We start from the raw sequence: 18535 nt of genomic DNA on the forward strand, positions 1-18535 counted from the left end.
TCTCCCTACCACCTCCCCCCAGCAACCCTCAGTTTGTTTTGTGAGATTAAGAGTTTCTTAAGGTTTGTCTCCCTCCCAATCCGATCTTGTTTCATTTATTCCTTTCCTATCCCCCATACTCCCCATGTTGCCTCTCAACTTCCTCCTATCAGGGGGATCATATGATAATTATCTTTCTCTGATTGATTTCACTAAGCTTAATACCTTCTAGTTCCATCCACGTCATCACAAATGGCAAGATTTCAATTTCTTTTGATGGTTGCATAGTATTCCATTGTGTATATATACACCACATCTTCTTTATCAACTCATCTGTTGATGGACATCTAGGTTCTTTCCATAGTTTGGCTACTGTGAATATTGCTGCTATAAACATTCAGGTGCATGTGCCCCTTCAGATCACTACATTTGTATCTTTAGGGTAAATACCCAGTAGTGCAATTGCTGGGTCATAGGGTAGCTCTATTTTCAACCTTTTGAAGAACGTCCATGCTGTTTTCCAGAGTGGTTGCACCAGCTTGCATTCCCACCAACAGTGTAGAAGGGTTCCCCTTTCTCCTCATCCTCACAAGCATCTGTCATTCCCTGACTTGTTAATTTTAGCCATTCTGACTAGTGTGAGGTGGTATCTCATTGTGATTTTGATTTGTATTTCCCTGATGCCGAGTGATGTGGAGCACTTTTCCATGTGTCTGTTGACCATCTGGATGTCTTCTTTGCAGAAATGTCTGTTCATGTCCTCTGCCCATTCCTTGACTGGATTATTTGTTCTTTGGGTGTTGAGCTTGATAAGTTCTTTATAGATTTTAGATACTAGCCCTTTATCTGATATGTCGTTTGCAAATATCTTCTCCCATTCTGTCAGTTGTCTTTTGGTTTTGTTAACTGTTTCCTTTGCTGTGCAAAAGCTTTTGATCTTGATGAAATCCCAATAGTTCATTTTTGCCCTTCCTTTCCTTGCCTTTGGCAATGTTCCTAGGAAGAAGTTGTTGCAGCTGAGATCAAAGAGGTTGCTGCCTGTGTTCTCCTCAAGGGTTTTGATGGATTCCTTTCTCACATTGAGGTCCTTTATCCATTTCGAGTCTATTTTCATGTGTGGTGTAAGGAAATGGTCCAATTTCATTTTTCTGCATGTGGCTGTCCAATCTTCCCAACACCATTTGTTGAAAAGACTGTCTTTTTTCCATTGGACATTCTTTCCTACTTTGTTGAAGATTAGTTGATCATAGAGTTGAGAGTCTATTTCCGGGCTGTCTATTCTGTTCCATTGATCTATGTGTCTGTTTTTGTGACAGTAACATACTGTCTTGATGATGACAGCTTTGTAATAAAGCTTGAAGTCCAGAATTGTGATGCCAGCAACTTTGGCTTTCTTTTTCAATATTCCTTTGGCTATTCGTCATCTTTTCTGGTTCCATACAAATTTTAGGATTATTTGTTCCATTTATTTTCTTTTCTTTCTTTTTTTTTTTAGTCTTTATTAATTTTTTATTTTTTATAAACATATATTTTTATCCACAGGGATACAGGTCTGTGAATCACCAGGTTTACACACTTCACAGCACTCACCAAAGCACATACCCTCCCCAATGTCCATAATCCCACCCCCTTCTCCCAAACCCCCTCCCCCCACCAACCCTCATATTGTTTTGTGAAATTAAGAGTCACTTATGGTTTGTCTCCCTCCCAATCCCATCTTGTTTCATTGATTCTTCTCCTACCCACTTAAGCCCCTATGTTGCATCACCACTTCCTCATATCAGGGAGATCATATGATAGTTGTCTTTCTCTGCTTGACTTATTTCGCTAAGCATGATACGCTCTAGTTCCATCCATGTTGTCACAAATGGCAAGATTTCATTTCTTTTGATGGCTGCATAGTATTCCATTGTGTATATATACCACATCTTCTTCATCCATTCATCTGTTGATGGACATCTAGGTTCTTTCCATAGTTTGGCTATTGTGGACATTGCTGCTATAAACATTCGGGTGCACGTGCCCCTTTGGATCACTACGTTTGTAGCTTTAGGGTAAATACCCAATAGTGCAATTGCTGGGTCATAGGGCAGTTCTATTTTCAACATTTTGAGGAACCTCCATGCTGTTTTCCAGAGTGGCTGCACCAGCTTGCATTCCCACCAACAGTGTAGGAGGGTTCCCCTTTCTCCGCATCCTCGCCAGCATCTGTCGTTTCCTGGCTTGTTGATTTTAGCCATTCTGACTGGTGTGAGGTGATATCTCATTGTGGTTTTGATTTGTATTTCCCTGATGCTGAGTGATATGGAGCACTTTTTCATGTGTCTGTTGGCCATCTGGATGTCTTCTTTGCAGAAATGTCTGTTCATGTCCTCTGCCTGTTCCATTTATTTTTTTTTTAAATGGATGGGATTGATGCAAAAATAACGAATACTGTTATGCTGAAAATAAATAAAAAATAAATTTATTTTTTAAAAATGGATGGGATTTTGATAGGGATTGCATTAAATGTATAGATTGCTTTGGGTAGCATAGACATTTTCACAATATTTGTTCTTCCAATCCAGGAGCATGGAACATTTTTCCATTTCTTTATGTCTTCCTCCTTTTCTTTCATGAGTACTTTGTAGTTTTCTGAGTATAGATTCTTTGCCTCTTTGGTTAGGTTTATTCCTAGGTATCTTGTGGTTTTGGGTGCAATTATAAATGGGATGGACTCCTTAATTTCTCTTTCTTCTGTCCTGTTGTTGGTGTAAAGAAATGCAACTGATTTCTGTGCATTGATTTTATATCCTGACACTTTACTGAATTCCTGTATATGTTCTAGCAGATTTGGAGTGGAGTCTTTGGATTTTCCACATATAGTATCATATCATCTGCAAAGAGTGAGAGTTTGACTTCTTTCAGGCTTATATTTTTGATCTACTATTTTCACATCTAAACCTTGGGGCTTTTTTATTTTTTAATTAACATTTTTTGGACATATTGTACATTCAGAATGGGGTGAGAAAAATCAAAATTCTTCCGCTTGAAGACTTTTCATTCAGGCCTCTCCAGTGTCCCGTATGGTTTCCCTAGCCTTGCAAGACCACCAAGAGATCTGCTGTTTCCCCTGCAAAGCATTTATCCTGGACCCTATTTTTGAATACCTATTGCTGTATAACATATCACTTCAAGTGTTAGTGGATAAAAAAAACTCTTTGACACTTGCAATTCTAGGAGAAGACATGGGTTAGCTGGGTGGTTCCCACATGGGTCTTTCATTTAGTTGTAATCAGTGGTGAGTAGTTTTGGAATCATGTGAAGGCTCATCAAAGCTGATGTCCAAGGTGGCTTATTGATCAGATGTCACCAAAACTAAGATGGCTGAATGAAAGGGGGGTTGAGCAAGTATTTCTCTCTATGCAGCCTCTCTGCAATTATCTCTCTGCTCACTGTATAGCAACATCAGGGTATTCAAACTCCTTACCTGTGTTCCCCAAAGCATCTGTTCCAAAAAAGAAAATGGAAGCTACAAGTCTCCAAAGACCTAATTTCTGAAGTGATACAGCTTCACTTTTATCATATTTGATGATCACAATCAAGTCATAAAAATAGTCAAGATTAAAGGAGAGAGGAAAGAAACTGGACCTTCTGATCTGGAGAGTAACAAGGAACTGGCAAGTATCTTTAATCCACCAGAGTCACGAATGTGAAAATGTGCTCAAGAGTTAGAGGCTCTTGGGGTGCCTGGGTGGCTCAGTGGGTTAAAGCCTCTGCCTTTGGCTCAGGCCATGATCCCAGGACCTGGGATCAAGCCCCAAATCAGGCTCTCTGTTCGGCAAGGAGCCTGCTTCCTCCTCTCTCTCTCTGCCTGCCTCTCTGCCTACTTGTGATCTCTGTCTGTCAAATAAGTAAATAAAATCTTTAAAAAAAAAAAGGGTTAGGGGCTCCTGGGTGGCTAAGTCAGTTAAGTGTCTGTCTTCAGCTCAGTCATGAATCCCTGCTTTATGGGGATCCTGTTACTCCCTCTCCCTCTGCCTGATGCTCTCTCTGCTTGTGCCCTCTCTCTCTGTCAAATAAATAAAATCTTTTTTTAAAAAAAAGTTAAAGTGTTGCGTCCATTATCAAAGGACCGAGACTGAGACAAAGTGAAAGTTATGCAAAGCCTTATTCTATGCCAAGCATTGGAAGTTAGAATGACTGGCCAGGGGAATGAGGTTGAGACAAAGTGAAAGTTATGTAAAGCTTTATTCTATGCCAAGCATTAGAAGTCAGATTGACCGGGCAGGGCCACCTCCGAAGACAGCGACCACCCCTTGGTCTTACAGGCTAGTTTTATAGGGCACAACCGCATACATCTACATATGTGGATTTGGCTGATTGGATGTCTCCTACCTGTGTCCTTTAGTAACGGTTACCCAGAACTGATACTAGTAACTGCTCAGGTGTTTATTAAACAACAAAATTGCCTTGTTTTAGGTATGTGTTTTAGCAACGGTTACCCGAAACAGGTATCAGTAATGGCTGAGACATTTATTAAACAACAAAATGGCTACCTAGGCAACATGGAGTCACTATGGCTAAGTAGCCCGAGGCAGGCCCTAGGGGTTTAACAGGTTTTAACATGGAATCAGCCCCAACAAAAGCAGCTATTTACAATTAGTTTATCTTCTCACAATTCTGCCCTTTGCATAATCTCAGCTCCTCCAGTCCTCATTGTTTCAGCCACAGCCTGATGTTAAGTAAGTGATTTTTTTACTTGCTTTAGTACTTGGTTTTGGAATAATTACTCAGAAGAGATAGCCTTTCAATTATTATTAAGACTTTGGAGGGTGTTTAGGTGGCTCAGTTGTTAAGCCGTGGCCTTTGGCTCAGGTCACAGTCCCAGGGTCCTGGAATCAAGCCTCATGGTGGGCTCCCCACTCAGCAGACAGCCTGCTTCTCCCTCTCCCTCTGACCGCAGCTCTTCTTACTTGTGCTCTCTCTCTCTCTCTGCGTGTCAAAATACATAAAATCTTTATTTTAAAAAAAAGACTTGTTGGTTACATTTTTGTGTATGTAATGATTTTTTGTACATGTTTTAATAAGTTCAGATAAGAAGAGGCAAGGATGCCTATTAGAATTTTGTTCAAATTCACATGTTTATTGTGAGGCAGCATTAACAAAGCAGAGTTGAGGGGAACAGAGCTTATGTTTCCTAAAAATCAGTGTTCTTATCCTCTGGAAAAGAGAAAATACTTTGAAAGAGGTAGTGTTGCAAGGAGGGGAAAGCAGTGACATGGATGGAATAAATTCAACACACAAGACTAATGACTAATGTATACCTGACAAGACTAAAAAGAGTTGACTGAAATATAGAATAAGATGACACAGGGGTGTAACAAATAGCATGGAGGACATGGGGGGTTAGAGAGGAGAAGGGATTTGGGGGAAATTGGAAGAGGAGGGAAACCATGAGAGACTATGGACTCTGAAAAACAATATGAGGGTTTTGAAGGGGTGGGGGTGAGAGGTTGGGGTACCAGGTGGTGGGTATTATGGAGGGCATGGATTGCATGGAGCACTGGGTGTGGTGCAAATATAATGAATACTGTTATGCTGAAAATAAATAAAAAATAAATTAAAAAAAAAAAGAAGAAGACACAAGGGTGGGCACCTGGATGGCTCATTTGGTTGAGCAACTGCCTTTGGCTCAGGTCATGATCCTGGAGTCCTGGAATTGAGTCCCACATCCGGCTTCCTGCTCAGCAGGTAATCTGCTTCTCCTACTGACCTCTCTACTCTCATGCTCTCTCTCTCTCAAATAAATAAATAAAATCTTAAAAAAAAAAAAAAGACACAGGGGTGCCTTGGTGGCTCAGTGAGTTAAAGCCTCTGCCTTCAGCTCAGGTCATGATCCCAGGGTCCTGGAATCAAGCCCCACATCAGGCTCTCCACTCAGTGGGAAGCCTGCTTCCCCTACTCTCTCTGCCTAATTGTGGTTTCTGTCTGTCAAATAAATAAATTAAATCTTTTAAAAACAAAAACAAAGAAGACACAGAAGTTCCAGAAAAGTAAGAAGTATCTATCTGCCAGATAATCACATCAAAAAATGGGCAGAAGACATGAACAGACACTTCTCCAAAGAAGACATGCAAATGGTCAACAGACACATGAAAAAATGTTCATCATCACTAGCCATCAGGGAGATTCAAATCAAAACCACATTGAGATACCACCTTACACTAGTTAGAATGGCCAAAATTAGCAAGACAGGAAACAACAAGTGTTGGAAAGGATATGGAGAAAGGGAAACCCTCTTACGCTGTTGGTGGGAATGCAAGTTGGTGCATCCACTTTGGAAAACAGTGTGGAGATTTCTTAAGAAATTAAAAATAGAGCTTTCCCGTGACCCTGCAATTGCACTATTGATTATTTTCCCCAAAGATACAGACATAGTGAAAAGAAGGGCCATTTGTACCCCAATGTTCATAGCAGCAATAACCACAGTCACCAAACTGTGGAAAGAGCCAAGATGCCCTTCAACAGAAAAATGAATAAAGAAGATGTGGTCCGTATATACTATGGAGTGGTATGCCTCCATCAGAAAGGATGAATATTTAACTTTTGTATCAACATGGATGGGACTGGAAGAGATGATGCTGAGTGAAATAAGTCAAGCAGAGAGAATCAATTATCATATGGCTTCACTTACTTGTGGAGCATAAGGAATAACATGGAGGACATTGGGTGAAGGGGAGGAGAAGGGAGTTGGGGGAAATCAGAGAGGGAGATGAACCATGAGAGACTTCAGACTCTGCGAAACAAACAGGGTTTGAAGGAGAAGGGAGTGGGGGTTGGGAGAGCCTGGTGGTGGGTATTAAGGAGGGCATGTATTGCATGGAGCACTAGGTGTGATGCATAAACAATGACTCTTGGAACACTGAAATAAAACTAAAAAAAAAAAAAAAAAAAGAAAAGTATCTGCATAATGTTGGGCCCATCACAATTTCTCCTTAGACTTTTTTCTCAATTTTCCTTATTGTTCCTCTATATTGAGAACTAAAATTCCTCAAAGTTGAGAACTACACAACTCCCATAATTCATTTTCCACCTATTGCTGAATTAATATACCGTTTGTAATATATGATTTCATATTGATATAGGATAAGTTGTTTCTTGTTTTAATTTATTTTTAAAAAAAAATTTAAGATTTCATTTATTTATCAGAGAGAGAGAGGAGGGGAGAGAGAGCACAGGCAGACAGAATGGCAGGCAGAGGCAGAGGGAGAAGCAGGCTCCCTGCTGAGCAAGGAGCCCGACGTGGGACTCGATCCCAGGATGCTGGGATCATGACCTGAGCCAAAGGCAGCTGCTTAACCAACTGAGCCACCCAGGCATCCCTCTTGTTTTAATTTAAACTCCCAATATGAAAATCTAATATTTTTGTGAAAGAAATGCAAGTCTTTTAAGGATGTCATGGAAAGACTGCTTTACTTGTTTATTTCTCAGGGTATAAATGAAAGGGTTCAACAAAGGGGCAAGAGATACAGCAAGTACAGAAACTGCCTTATTTTTTTTAAAAAACTTTATTTATTTATTTGCCAGAGACAGAGGGAGAGAGAGCGAGCACAGGCAGACAACAAGGCAGGCAGAGGCAGAGGGAGAAGCAGGCTCCCTGCCGAGCAAGGAGCCTGACGTGGGACTCGATCCCAGGATCCTGGGATCATGACCTGAGCCGAAGGCAGCTCCTTAACCAACTGAGCCACCCAGGCGTCCCCAGAAACTGCCTTATTAATGGCCACTTCATCCTTAACTGAAGGTTTGACATAAATAAATATGAAGCTGCCATACATGATGGAAACCACAATCATGTGGGAAGAACAGGTGGAAAAGGCTTTTTTCCTCTGCTCGACAGAGGGTAATCTTAGAATTGTCCTAACGATGTATATGTATGACAGAACTATACACACAAGGGTCATTATGAAGGTCAAAACAGCACAGACTATAACCAGTTGCTCTATAGACCAAGTATCTGAACATGAATTCTTCAGTAATGGAGAAGCATCACAATAAAAATGGTCAATAACAGAGTCACAGAAATCCAAATGGAGACTCAAACCAAGGAGTGGAAGGATAATTAATAAGCCAGATACCCAACAGCAGAGGATAAGATTCCTGCAAACTCTGCTGTCCATGATGGTCACATAATACAGGGATTTGCAGATGGCCACGTAGCAGTCGTAAGACATCACAGCCAAGAGAAAAAAATCTGTAGCTGCAAAGAGGACAATAAAAAAGATTTGGCTGAAGCAAGCCTTGATGGTGATGGTTCTGTCCCCACTTGATATGGCATACAGGTATGGGGGGACACAGGCGGTTGTGAATGAGATTTCTAAGAAAGAGAAATTTTGAAGAAAAAAATACATAGCTGTTTTTAAATGAGAATCCACCAAGATGAGAGAAATTATGGTCAGATTCCCAATTACGCTTAACATATATGAGATAAACAGAAAGATAAAAAAAAAAATCTCTAGCTGTGGGTCATTTGTCAAACCCAGTAATATGAACATGGTTACTGCTGAATGGTTTCTCATCACTGGCTTCACACCACTGCCCAATCTTCATGTAAAAGTCACAAAAATTGGATCTGAGGAGCAATGTCAAAATATGACAGGATCAGACAGTTTCTACCAGTGCCAAGCAAACTAAATTACATGCATTTCTTCTGTATCATGATAATCAGGTTTTGATGAGATAATTTTCTCAACTCTACTGAAATATACTACTGGGAAGCTCAGCTTATGGGGAGTTTTCTTGAAAATTACTGCTATTGCCATTGTTTTTTTAAATATTCCAGGGTCTCCCAATTCACAGCACGTTTCGTGGTTTTTTTTTTTTTCCTTTTCAGTGTTCCAGCCAGTGTTCCATGCAATACGTGCCCTCCTTAATACCCACCACCAGGCTCTCCCAACCCCCACTCCCTTCCCCTTCAAAACCCTCAGTTTGCTTCTCAGAGTCTGAAGTCTCTCATGGTTCATGTCTCCCTCCAATTTCTCCCAACTCACTTCTCCTCTCCATCTCCCCATGTCCTCCGTGTTATTCCTTATGCTCCACAAGTAAGTGAAGCCATATGATAATTGATTCTCTCTGCTTGACTTATTTCACTCAGCATCATCTCTTCCAGTCCCATCCATGTTGATACAAAAGTTAAATATTCATGCTTTCTGATGGAGGCATACTACTCCATAGTATATACAGACCACATCTTCTTTATTCATTTTTCTGTTGAAGGGCATCTTGGCTCTTTCCACAGTTTGGTGACTGTGGTCATTGCTGCTATGAACATTGGGGTACAGATGGCCCTTCTTTTCACTATGTCTGTATCTTTGGGGTAAATACTCAATAGTGCAATTGCAGGGTCATGGGAAAGCTCTATTTTTAATTTCTTAAGAAATCTCCACACTGTTTTCCAAAGTGGATGCACCAACTTGCATTCCCACCTACAGTGTAAGAAGGTTCCCCTTTCTCCACAACCTCTAACACATGTTGTTTCCTGTCTTGCTAATTTTGGCCATTCTAACTGGTGTAAGGTGGTATCTCAATGTGGTTTTGATTTGAATCTCCCTGATGGCTAGTGATGATGAACATTTTTTCATGTGTCTGTTGGCCATTTGCATGTCTTCTTTGGAGAAGAGTCTGTTCATGTCTTCTGCCCATTTTTTGACATGATTTTCTGTTTTGTGTGTGTTGAGTTTGAGGAGTTCTTTATAGATCTTCGATATCAGCCCTTCCTCTGTACTGTCATTTGTGAATATCTTCTCCCATTCTGTGGGTTGCCTCTTTGTTTTGTTGACTGCTTCCTTTGCTGTGCAGAAGCTTTTGATCTTGGTGAAGCCCCAAAAGTTCATATTTAATTCAATTTTAAACCCATGCTTTAGTTGAAATTTACCCTATTAGGACAAGAGATGAGCATCTTTGAGCTGTACTTTGATGGGTTGTAGGGTCTCTTTAATCCAAAACTTGTATTCAGAAGAACAGTATTCACAAGCTAAATCCTAAAATTCCTTTGCTTCATGTTGTGGTAATTGATAAAATGCAAAATATTTGGAGGATGTTGGTTATGCCCTACCAAGATTCTCCAGATTGCTCTCCTAGTAAACTAGGCATTATTTAAAGGTCAAGTTAGATTTCTTCCAGAAAATAGTCCTTCAGTGGCCCTTTCTCCAGACTTTTTCTAAGTGCCCTTGTAATTCCTTTATTTTCCTTATATGCGCTCAGCAGAAAGGGCTTTGAGCAGAGAGGGCTATTATGCTAAAATAATATAATTTGAAAACCATGGGTAAAAAGTACAAAGAGCTGAAGGCTACCAAGCAAATACTTTGATTTCCCTCCTTCATGACAACTTAAGTGTGATACATGTTTCAATAATACAGACACATTAATTGTATGGACCTTTGAACAGTACGGGATCAAGTCATTTCTCTGTCATCTACTAGATGAGTGACCTTAGGCAAGTCATTTAATCTGTCTGTACTCCCAGTTCCTAATATGAAGTGGAGTTAACAGGAATAGTACAGCCTAAGGTCATTGTGACATTTAACTGAGTAATATCAACTCCCATCCTGTACAAATTTACTATGGTGCTTTGCCAGGTTACAGACATCATGATAGAAAAGGGGACATTAATTTAAGTTTATGAGACAAATAGTTGACAAATAGGATATACAGTACTGAAAAATGGGGGATATAAAACAATGGAATGCTTACCAGTGGTAATTGAGACATATGGGATATAAATACATAGATAGACACTGGATAGATAAATAAGACAAAAATAGGCAAGAAGGAGAGGTCTGGAGGGTGATTAGAAAGTTGTTTCAGGGCCATCTGGGTGGCTCAGTCAGTGAAGTGTCCGGCTCTTGATTTCTGCTCAGGTCATGATCTCAAAATCATGAGATCAAGCCCCACCTTGGGCTCCACAATTAAGATTCTCTCTCCTTCTCCCTTCTGATTCCCCCACACACCCACTAATGCACACTCTGTCTTCTCTCAGAAAAACAAAGAAATAGGGGTGCCTGGATGACACAGTCAGTTAAGCCTCCCACTACTGGTTTTGACTCAGGTGCTGAGCTCTGGGTCATGAGCTCAAACCCCATGACGATCTCTGCACATGGACTGGAGTCTGTTTTGGACTCTCTCTGCCCTTCCCGCTCATTCTCTCTCTCTTTTTCAATCTCTCTCTCATAAATAAATAAATAAATCTTTTTTAATAATAAAATTCATTTCTGTGTGTCAATCAAATCACTATACATAAAATTATACCAACTTAATAATGCATAAAATGGTCCTGCCCCCATTTTTGATCTGGTGAAGGTTGGCTGAAAAACACCCCAGTATTTACCTTTGATATTCTTCATTGTTTCACCACAAAGCTATACTTCAAATGACCTTAGTGAGCCTCACAAAAACTTACTAACAGGATCAACTAAGTGTATTCCTTGCCCCCAAGAACCTATACTCACCATATAAGTACACATACAGTTTCTGAATTTATAAAAAAAAAAAAATACCATTCTAATTTAAAATTTGGAAATATTTCTATGCTGGGAAACTGAAAGAAAGATAATAATTTTTTTAGAGAGCAAAGAGGAGTTAAGGAGCCTCTCTAGTTCTGCAGAGTGGATGTTCTGATTTTCTCTGGACGAACAAGTTTTTACACTTACAAGCCTGTTTATTTCCTCCATCCACAACACACACGCTGAAGACTACTTTAAAAAGTCCTTGGAGGCCCTGATTCAAGTGCCTCTAATAAACTTAAAGTGTAATTTACTTTTCCTAAGAAAATCCTAAGCCAAACACAATGGGAATAATGTCCTTAGAGAGAAAAAGATGCAATAATAGCAACACAGTCCAAACATAAAATAAGATTCCACTGACAAATTAGAAATCAGCTCTTAATTATTTGTTAACACAATATGTGTACATTGCAGTGAGTAAAAAGATAGCCCTCTTATCTAAAATTACATATGTAATAAATATTTAATATAGAAAAATTCAAAGAGAGATATGAAAAGTGAAAATATTCATAGAAATTACAACATCCATAAATAAAAATTATTGTTTTGGTGTTTGTTCTTCCAAATATTGCCCATAGTAATATGCAAGTGATGTGAATACTATTACCAATTGATTATAAAGGATATCACTCAGGAACAACCAAATGGAAGAGGTTCATGGGGCAAGGTATGGTGAATGGGAAGACATGGAGTTTCTGTGCCCTCTCCTGACACACCATCCTCCCAGCACTTCAACATGTTCACCAACTCAGAGTCTTCCCAAATCTCCTTGTTCAACTTTTTAATAGTGATTAATATCTATCCTCCCCCCACCATCCTATCCTCCCCAGTGAACAGGGAATGGGGCTAAAGGTTTCAATCCTCTAGGCATGAGGTCTTTCTGACAATCAGCCACGTTCTGAGACTCTCTAGGGTCCCCACCCTCAGTCACCTCATTAGGATAAACTCAAGGTAAAAGACATTCCTTTTTTTTTTAAGGATTTTATTTATTTATTTATTTATTTATTTATTTATAATGTGAGAGCGAGAGAATGAGCAGAGGGAGAGGGAGAAGCAGGCTCTCCACTAAGCAGGAATCCCAACATGGGGCTGGATCCCAGGGCCCCAAGATTGCGACCTAAGCCGAAGACAGATGCTTAACCAAAAGAGTCACCCAGATGCCCCAGCAAGAAACATTTCTATCAATCAGGAAATTCCATGAGTTATAGGAGCTCTGTGACATCTTTCTTCTGGTCTCCTCTTTATTGGTTCCCTTTAAGACAGGATATCCGAAAACTCTGATTCAGCTCCAGTCTGAATTAGTGGGAGAATAGAAATGAGCAAATCCCACTAAAGTGATAAGGGACAGCAGAAGACTATTACTTACCAAGAAAAGCCCTGGAAATTTTGTTATTTCTGTGAAATTCAGGATAGGACTTGGTGGTGAATAATAAAAAATGCAAAAATTTTAAGATTTTATTTATTTATTTGACAGACAGAGATCACAAGAAGGCAGAGAGGCAGGCAGAGAGAGAAGGGGAAGCAGGCTCCCTGCTGAGCAGAGAGCTGGATGCGGGGCTCCATCCCAGGACCCAGGGATCATGACCTGTGCTGAAGGCAGATACTTTAACCCACTGAGCCACCCAGGTGCCCCCAAAATGCAAAATATTTTATATTATTTTTTAATTATGTGGCCTTACAATCTTTATTCACCTCTAACAATATTTAGTACTGAAATCCCACTGTGATCATTAAGATATTCAAGTGAGGAAGTATGTTCCATGTCTACAGCTTCATTGGTTTTACTTCTCTGTGATTGTGAAGCCTGAAGCTGATGCAGATGTGAACATGAACCACTCTCTGAAGATTCCAGGTTGGTAACAGGGAGGGCAAGGGATCCAGAGCATTCTGTATCTCTCCCTGATTCATGATTCCAACTGTGGATTGCAAGCCATTAGTGGGTTATGGATTCAATTTAATGGGTTGCAACCAGCATTTGAAATGTTTTTTTATTTTTTTTATTTTTTTGCAGCATAACAGTATTCATTATTTTTGCACCACAACCAGTGCTCCATGCAATCCGTGTCCTCTATAATACCCACCACCATTATTTATTTATAATGTGAGAGCGCGAGAATGAGCAGCCCCTTCAAAACCCTCAGATTGTTCTTCAGAGTCCATAGTCTCTCATGGTTCACCTCCCTTCCAATTTCCCCCAACTCCCTTCTCCTCTCTAACTCTCCATGTCCTCCATGCTATTTGTTATGCTCCACAAATAAGTGAAACCATATGATAACTGACTCTCTCTGCTTGACTTATTTCACTCAGCATGTTTTAAATAGAATAAAGTAAAAAAAAATCACATTGTAACACATGTATTAAGAAGTGTTCTATAAAACTTTTATTTATGTTAGATATATATGTATGCCAGAAAATAACATAAAATGTAGAATGCATTATGGTCAAAAATGCTTGAAAGCTACTGCCTTATAAATGTTTATAAGAAAAAGAAAAAGTCTTTAATAAATCAATAAGGACACTCCCACATAATGTGACTTTTCAAGCACACGAGTTCACAAATTAATAGAAACTTGAAATGCTCTACAAATGCTTAAACATGGAGTCTTCTAGAAAACATTGGAGCACAGTTTCATATACTTACCCCATAAAATTTCTATACCCACATAAACAAAATGTTTTATACATGATTTAGTGGATTCATATACATGGTAAATCCAATATAGGAATTATTGGATCCCTAGTTAAGAACTTCTGCTTTAAATATTTTGACATAAAATATAAATATTGGAAAGGATGGAAAAATAAAATAAGACTAAAACAGGGAGAGAGACAAACCATAGGAGGCTCTAAATTATAGAGAACAAACTGAAGGTTGCTGGAAGGGAGGTGGCAGTATGGGGTAATTGGGTGATGGGCAATAAGGAGGGCACTTGAGGTAATGAGCACTGTGTGTTAAAGGCAACAGATGAAAAACTGAATACTACCCTGAAATTAATAATACACTATATATGAATAAATAAATAAATAGTAATACACTATATATTATCTAGCTTAAATTTAAATAAAACCAAAAAAAAAAGTCTTTGGAGAAAGGCAATAAAAAAGAAGAAGAGGAAAGAGTAGGAGAAGGAGGAGAAGAAGGGGAAGAAGGAGGAGGAGGAGAAGGAGGAGAAGGAGGAGAAGGAGGAGTAGGAGAAGAAGAGAAGAAGAAGGAGGAGAAAGAGAATAAGGAAGAAGAAGAAGGAGGTGGAGGATGAAGAGGAGAAGAAATGGGCCGTGGAGGAAGAGGGGAGCATAAAGGAATAAGAGAGGGCCTGTCCCTGGACCACCCCCACATCACCTCCCACCCCCTTCAATGGCTATCCAGTGCTGCCAGAAGTACAAGGAATGCTCCACCTTACCTTGGCAACCCCTCCCCCACCAATGAAACATTTCTTGGACACCTCAGCTCTCTGCTTGGGTGGGCCTGCAACCACCTCCCCAGTGCAAATACCCATAATCTCTGATGGGTGGGGCTCTGCTGAGCAGGAAAGCAGTGGGGCAGGGTCCCATGGCTGTAGCTGGAAGCTAACAGCTTTCCTCTCACTTGCTGGGGCTTAACTTGGGCATAGTCACATGTAGGGCAGTGGTGGACCCAGAACACCTCTTCCCTACTCTCTTGTGCTCTGGGGGTCTCGCTGCTGCTGCTGGGGAAGGGATCTGGGTATGAAATAGATAAGGGAAGAAAAGATCCTAAAATGTCCTTAGATTGTAATAGAATCTTCCTATCCTTATGGGAAAGAAAAACTCGAGATCTAAATATCCTGAATTAGTTTGAGTAAATAATGTAGATTTTTATTCTAATATATTATTTACTGAATCCTACAGAATTATGTGGAATAGTTCAAAGGACAGAATGGCAATCCTAATACACAGATCTTCGCATTCAAACATGGGCCTGAAGTGTCCACTGGGAATGAGAGAAGAACTGGTCCTTTTTGTGAATGGATAAAGAAAATGTGGTCCATATATACAATGGAATATTACTCAGCCATCAGAAAGAATGAATACCCAACTTTTGCATCAACATAGATAAGACTGGAGGATATTATGCTAAATGAAATAAGTCAAGCAGAGAAAGTCAATTATATGGTTTCATTTATTTGGGAAACATAAGAATAACATGGAGGAAGGAAGGGAAAAATTAAGGGGGAATCAGAGAAGGAAATGAAACATGAGAGACTATGGACTCTGAGAAACAAACAAGGATTTAAAGGGGAGGGGGATGGAGGGATGGGTAAGCCCAGTGATAGGTATTAAGGAAGGCACATATTGCGTGGAACACTGGATGTTATATGCAAACAATGAATCATCAAAAACTAATGAAGTGTTGCATGGAGCACTGGGTGTGGTGCATAAACAATGAATTCTGGAACACTGAAAAGAAATTTAAAAAATAAATTTTTTTTAAAAAACTAATGATGGGAATGCAAGTTGGTGCAGCTACTTTGGAGAACAGTGTGAAGATTCCTCAAGAAATTAAAAATAGAGCTTCCCTATGACCCTGCAATTGCACTCCTGGGTATTTACCCCAAAGATACAGATGTCGTGAAAAGAAGGGCAATCTGTACCCTAATGTTTATAGCAGCAATGTCCACAATAGCCAAACTGTGGAAAGAACCAAGATGCCTTTCAATGGATGAATGGATAAGGAAGATGTGGTCCATATACACTATGGAGTATTATGCCTCCATCAGAAAGGACGAATACCCAACTTTTGTTGCAACATGGCCGGAACTGGAAGAGATGATGCTGAGTGAAATAAGTCAAGTAGAGAGAATCAATTGTCATATGGTTTCACTTATTTGTGGAGCATAACAAATAACATGGAGGACATCTTGGTTCTTTCCAAGAAAAAGAAATTAAAAATAGAGCTTCCCTATGTCCCTGCAGTTGCACTGTTGGGTATTTACTCTAAAGATACAGATGTAGTGGAAAAAAGGGCCATCTGTATCCCAGTGTTCATAGCAGCATAGCCACGGTCGCCAAACTGTGGAAAGAACCAAGATGACCTTCAACGGACAAATGGATAAGGAAGATGTGGTCATTATACACTCTGGAGTATTGTGCCTCCATCAGAAAGGATGAATACCCAACTTTTGTTGCAACATGGACGGGACTGGAAGAGATGATGCTGAGTGAAATAAGTCAAGTAGAGAGAGTCAATTGTCATATGGTTTCACTTATTTGTGGAGCATAACAAATAACATGGAGGACATAGGAAGATGGAGAGGAGAAGGGAGCTAAGGGAAATTGGAAGGGGAGATGAACCATGAGAGACTATGGACTCTGAAAAACAATCTGAGGGTTTTGAAGAGGCGGGGGTGGGAGGTTGGGTGAGCCAAGTGATGAGTATTATGGAGGGCACATATGGCATGGAGCACTGGGTGTGGTGCATAAACAATGAATTCTGTTACGCTGAAAAGAAATTAATTTTTTTTAAAAAAGCCAATGATGTACTGTATGATGACTAACATAACATATTAAAAAAAAAAACGGTTCTTTCTGGCATCAGGGGATTTATGGGACTCAGACCAGAAAGAAAATGAGAGACTGCTATAATTACATGACAAATAAAAATAGAAAGAGCAGAAAGACTAAGAAAAACAACAAATCTAAGAAGCATTAGGCAGTCAGAGGAAGTAAGGTGATGAACAGGATCAGTGGGAAGTAAAAAAAGTGAACACAGGGGGATAAAATTCATAACTATTCTGGAAGAAGGCAGCTACTAGAGGCACTCCTTTATTCACTCATTCCACAAACTTTTTGAACATCACCTTTAAGGAAGAGACTTGCTTCATGTTGGCACTGTGGACTGTACCATATGGGGAAATAAGAGCACAAACTTTTCTATACAGGGCAGATGGAACTGGAAAGGATCCAACACCATTCAAATGGGCCACTGGTCTGGGTCAGGTCATTGAAAAAGTTCACAGTCTATCACTTTGGGTTCTCTTCACATTTTACCTATTTCAGAGCACCCCTTCCTTTCTCACCTTTTATTACTTTCACATTTTTACCTTCAGACTCAAAATTTTTCAACAATGAAAAATAAACCAGGTTGACTGAATATCCTGCTGGGTCTGACAGATGTCCCTGAACTCCAGGCAGTGGCCTTCACCTTTCTGTTCCTTGCCTATTTACTCAGCATCATGGGAAATCTGACTATCCTCATCCTCACCTTGCTGAACTCCCACCATCAGACTCCCATATATTTCTTCCTCCAGAAATTCTCTCTTCTAGAAATGTCTTTCACAAACATCTTCATTCCCATAGTCCTGATCAGCATCACAACAGGGAATAAGTATCAGTTTTGCTGGTTGCTTCACTCAGTAATTTTTTGCAATATTCCTGGGGGCAAGAGAGTTCTACCTCCTGGTTGCCATGTCCTATGACTGCTATATGACCATATGCAAACCCCTGCATTACCTGACCATCATGAGGAGCAGGGTCTGCATCCAGCTGGTTCTCTGCTCTTGGCTGTCTGGGTTAATGGTTATTATACCACTAATCTCTCTGAAGAGTCAGCAGAACTTTTGTACATCCAGCAGGTTGAATCATTACTTCTGTGACTATGAGCCCCTTTGGAAAATCTCCTGTTCAGATAAAAGCCTCATTGAGAAGGTTGCTTTTCTTGCGGCATCTGTGACACTAGTGATCACTCTGGTGCTAGTGATTCTCTCCTATATGTTCATCATCAGGACTATTCTAAAGCTCTCCTCTGTCCAGCAAAGGACAAAGGCCTCTTCCACTTGTTCTTCCCATATGATTATCATCTCCCTCTCTTATGGAAGCTGCTTCTTCACATACATTAATCCCTCAGCAAAAGAAAAAAAAACACATTCAACAAGGGTGTAGTTCTACTCATTACTTCAGTCACACCTTTGAATGAATGAAAACCTTCATTTACACCCTAAGGAACAAACTGGTAAAACAAGACTTCAAGGACATAGCCAAAAAGCTTGTGAATCTTTAAG

General features: G+C 39.9%; 1 protein-coding gene across 1 annotated transcript; it reads right to left on the reverse strand.

Moving 5' to 3' along the window:
• Positions 1–5174: 5174 nt before the first annotated feature.
• On the reverse strand, positions 5175–8537 carry LOC309870327 (olfactory receptor 6C2-like; the record flags this gene model as incomplete). Its single annotated transcript, XM_082742471.1, has 2 exons — positions 5175–5181; positions 7702–8537. 2 exons carry the CDS (start codon positions 8535–8537, stop codon positions 5175–5177), a joined length of 843 nt encoding a protein of 280 aa, XP_082598597.1.
• Between the last annotated feature and the right edge of the window lie 9998 nt (positions 8538–18535).

Source organism: Mustela nivalis, assembly GCF_964662115.1.
Source record: "Mustela nivalis genome assembly, chromosome: 7".
Classification (NCBI taxonomy): Eukaryota; Metazoa; Chordata; class Mammalia; order Carnivora; family Mustelidae; genus Mustela; species Mustela nivalis.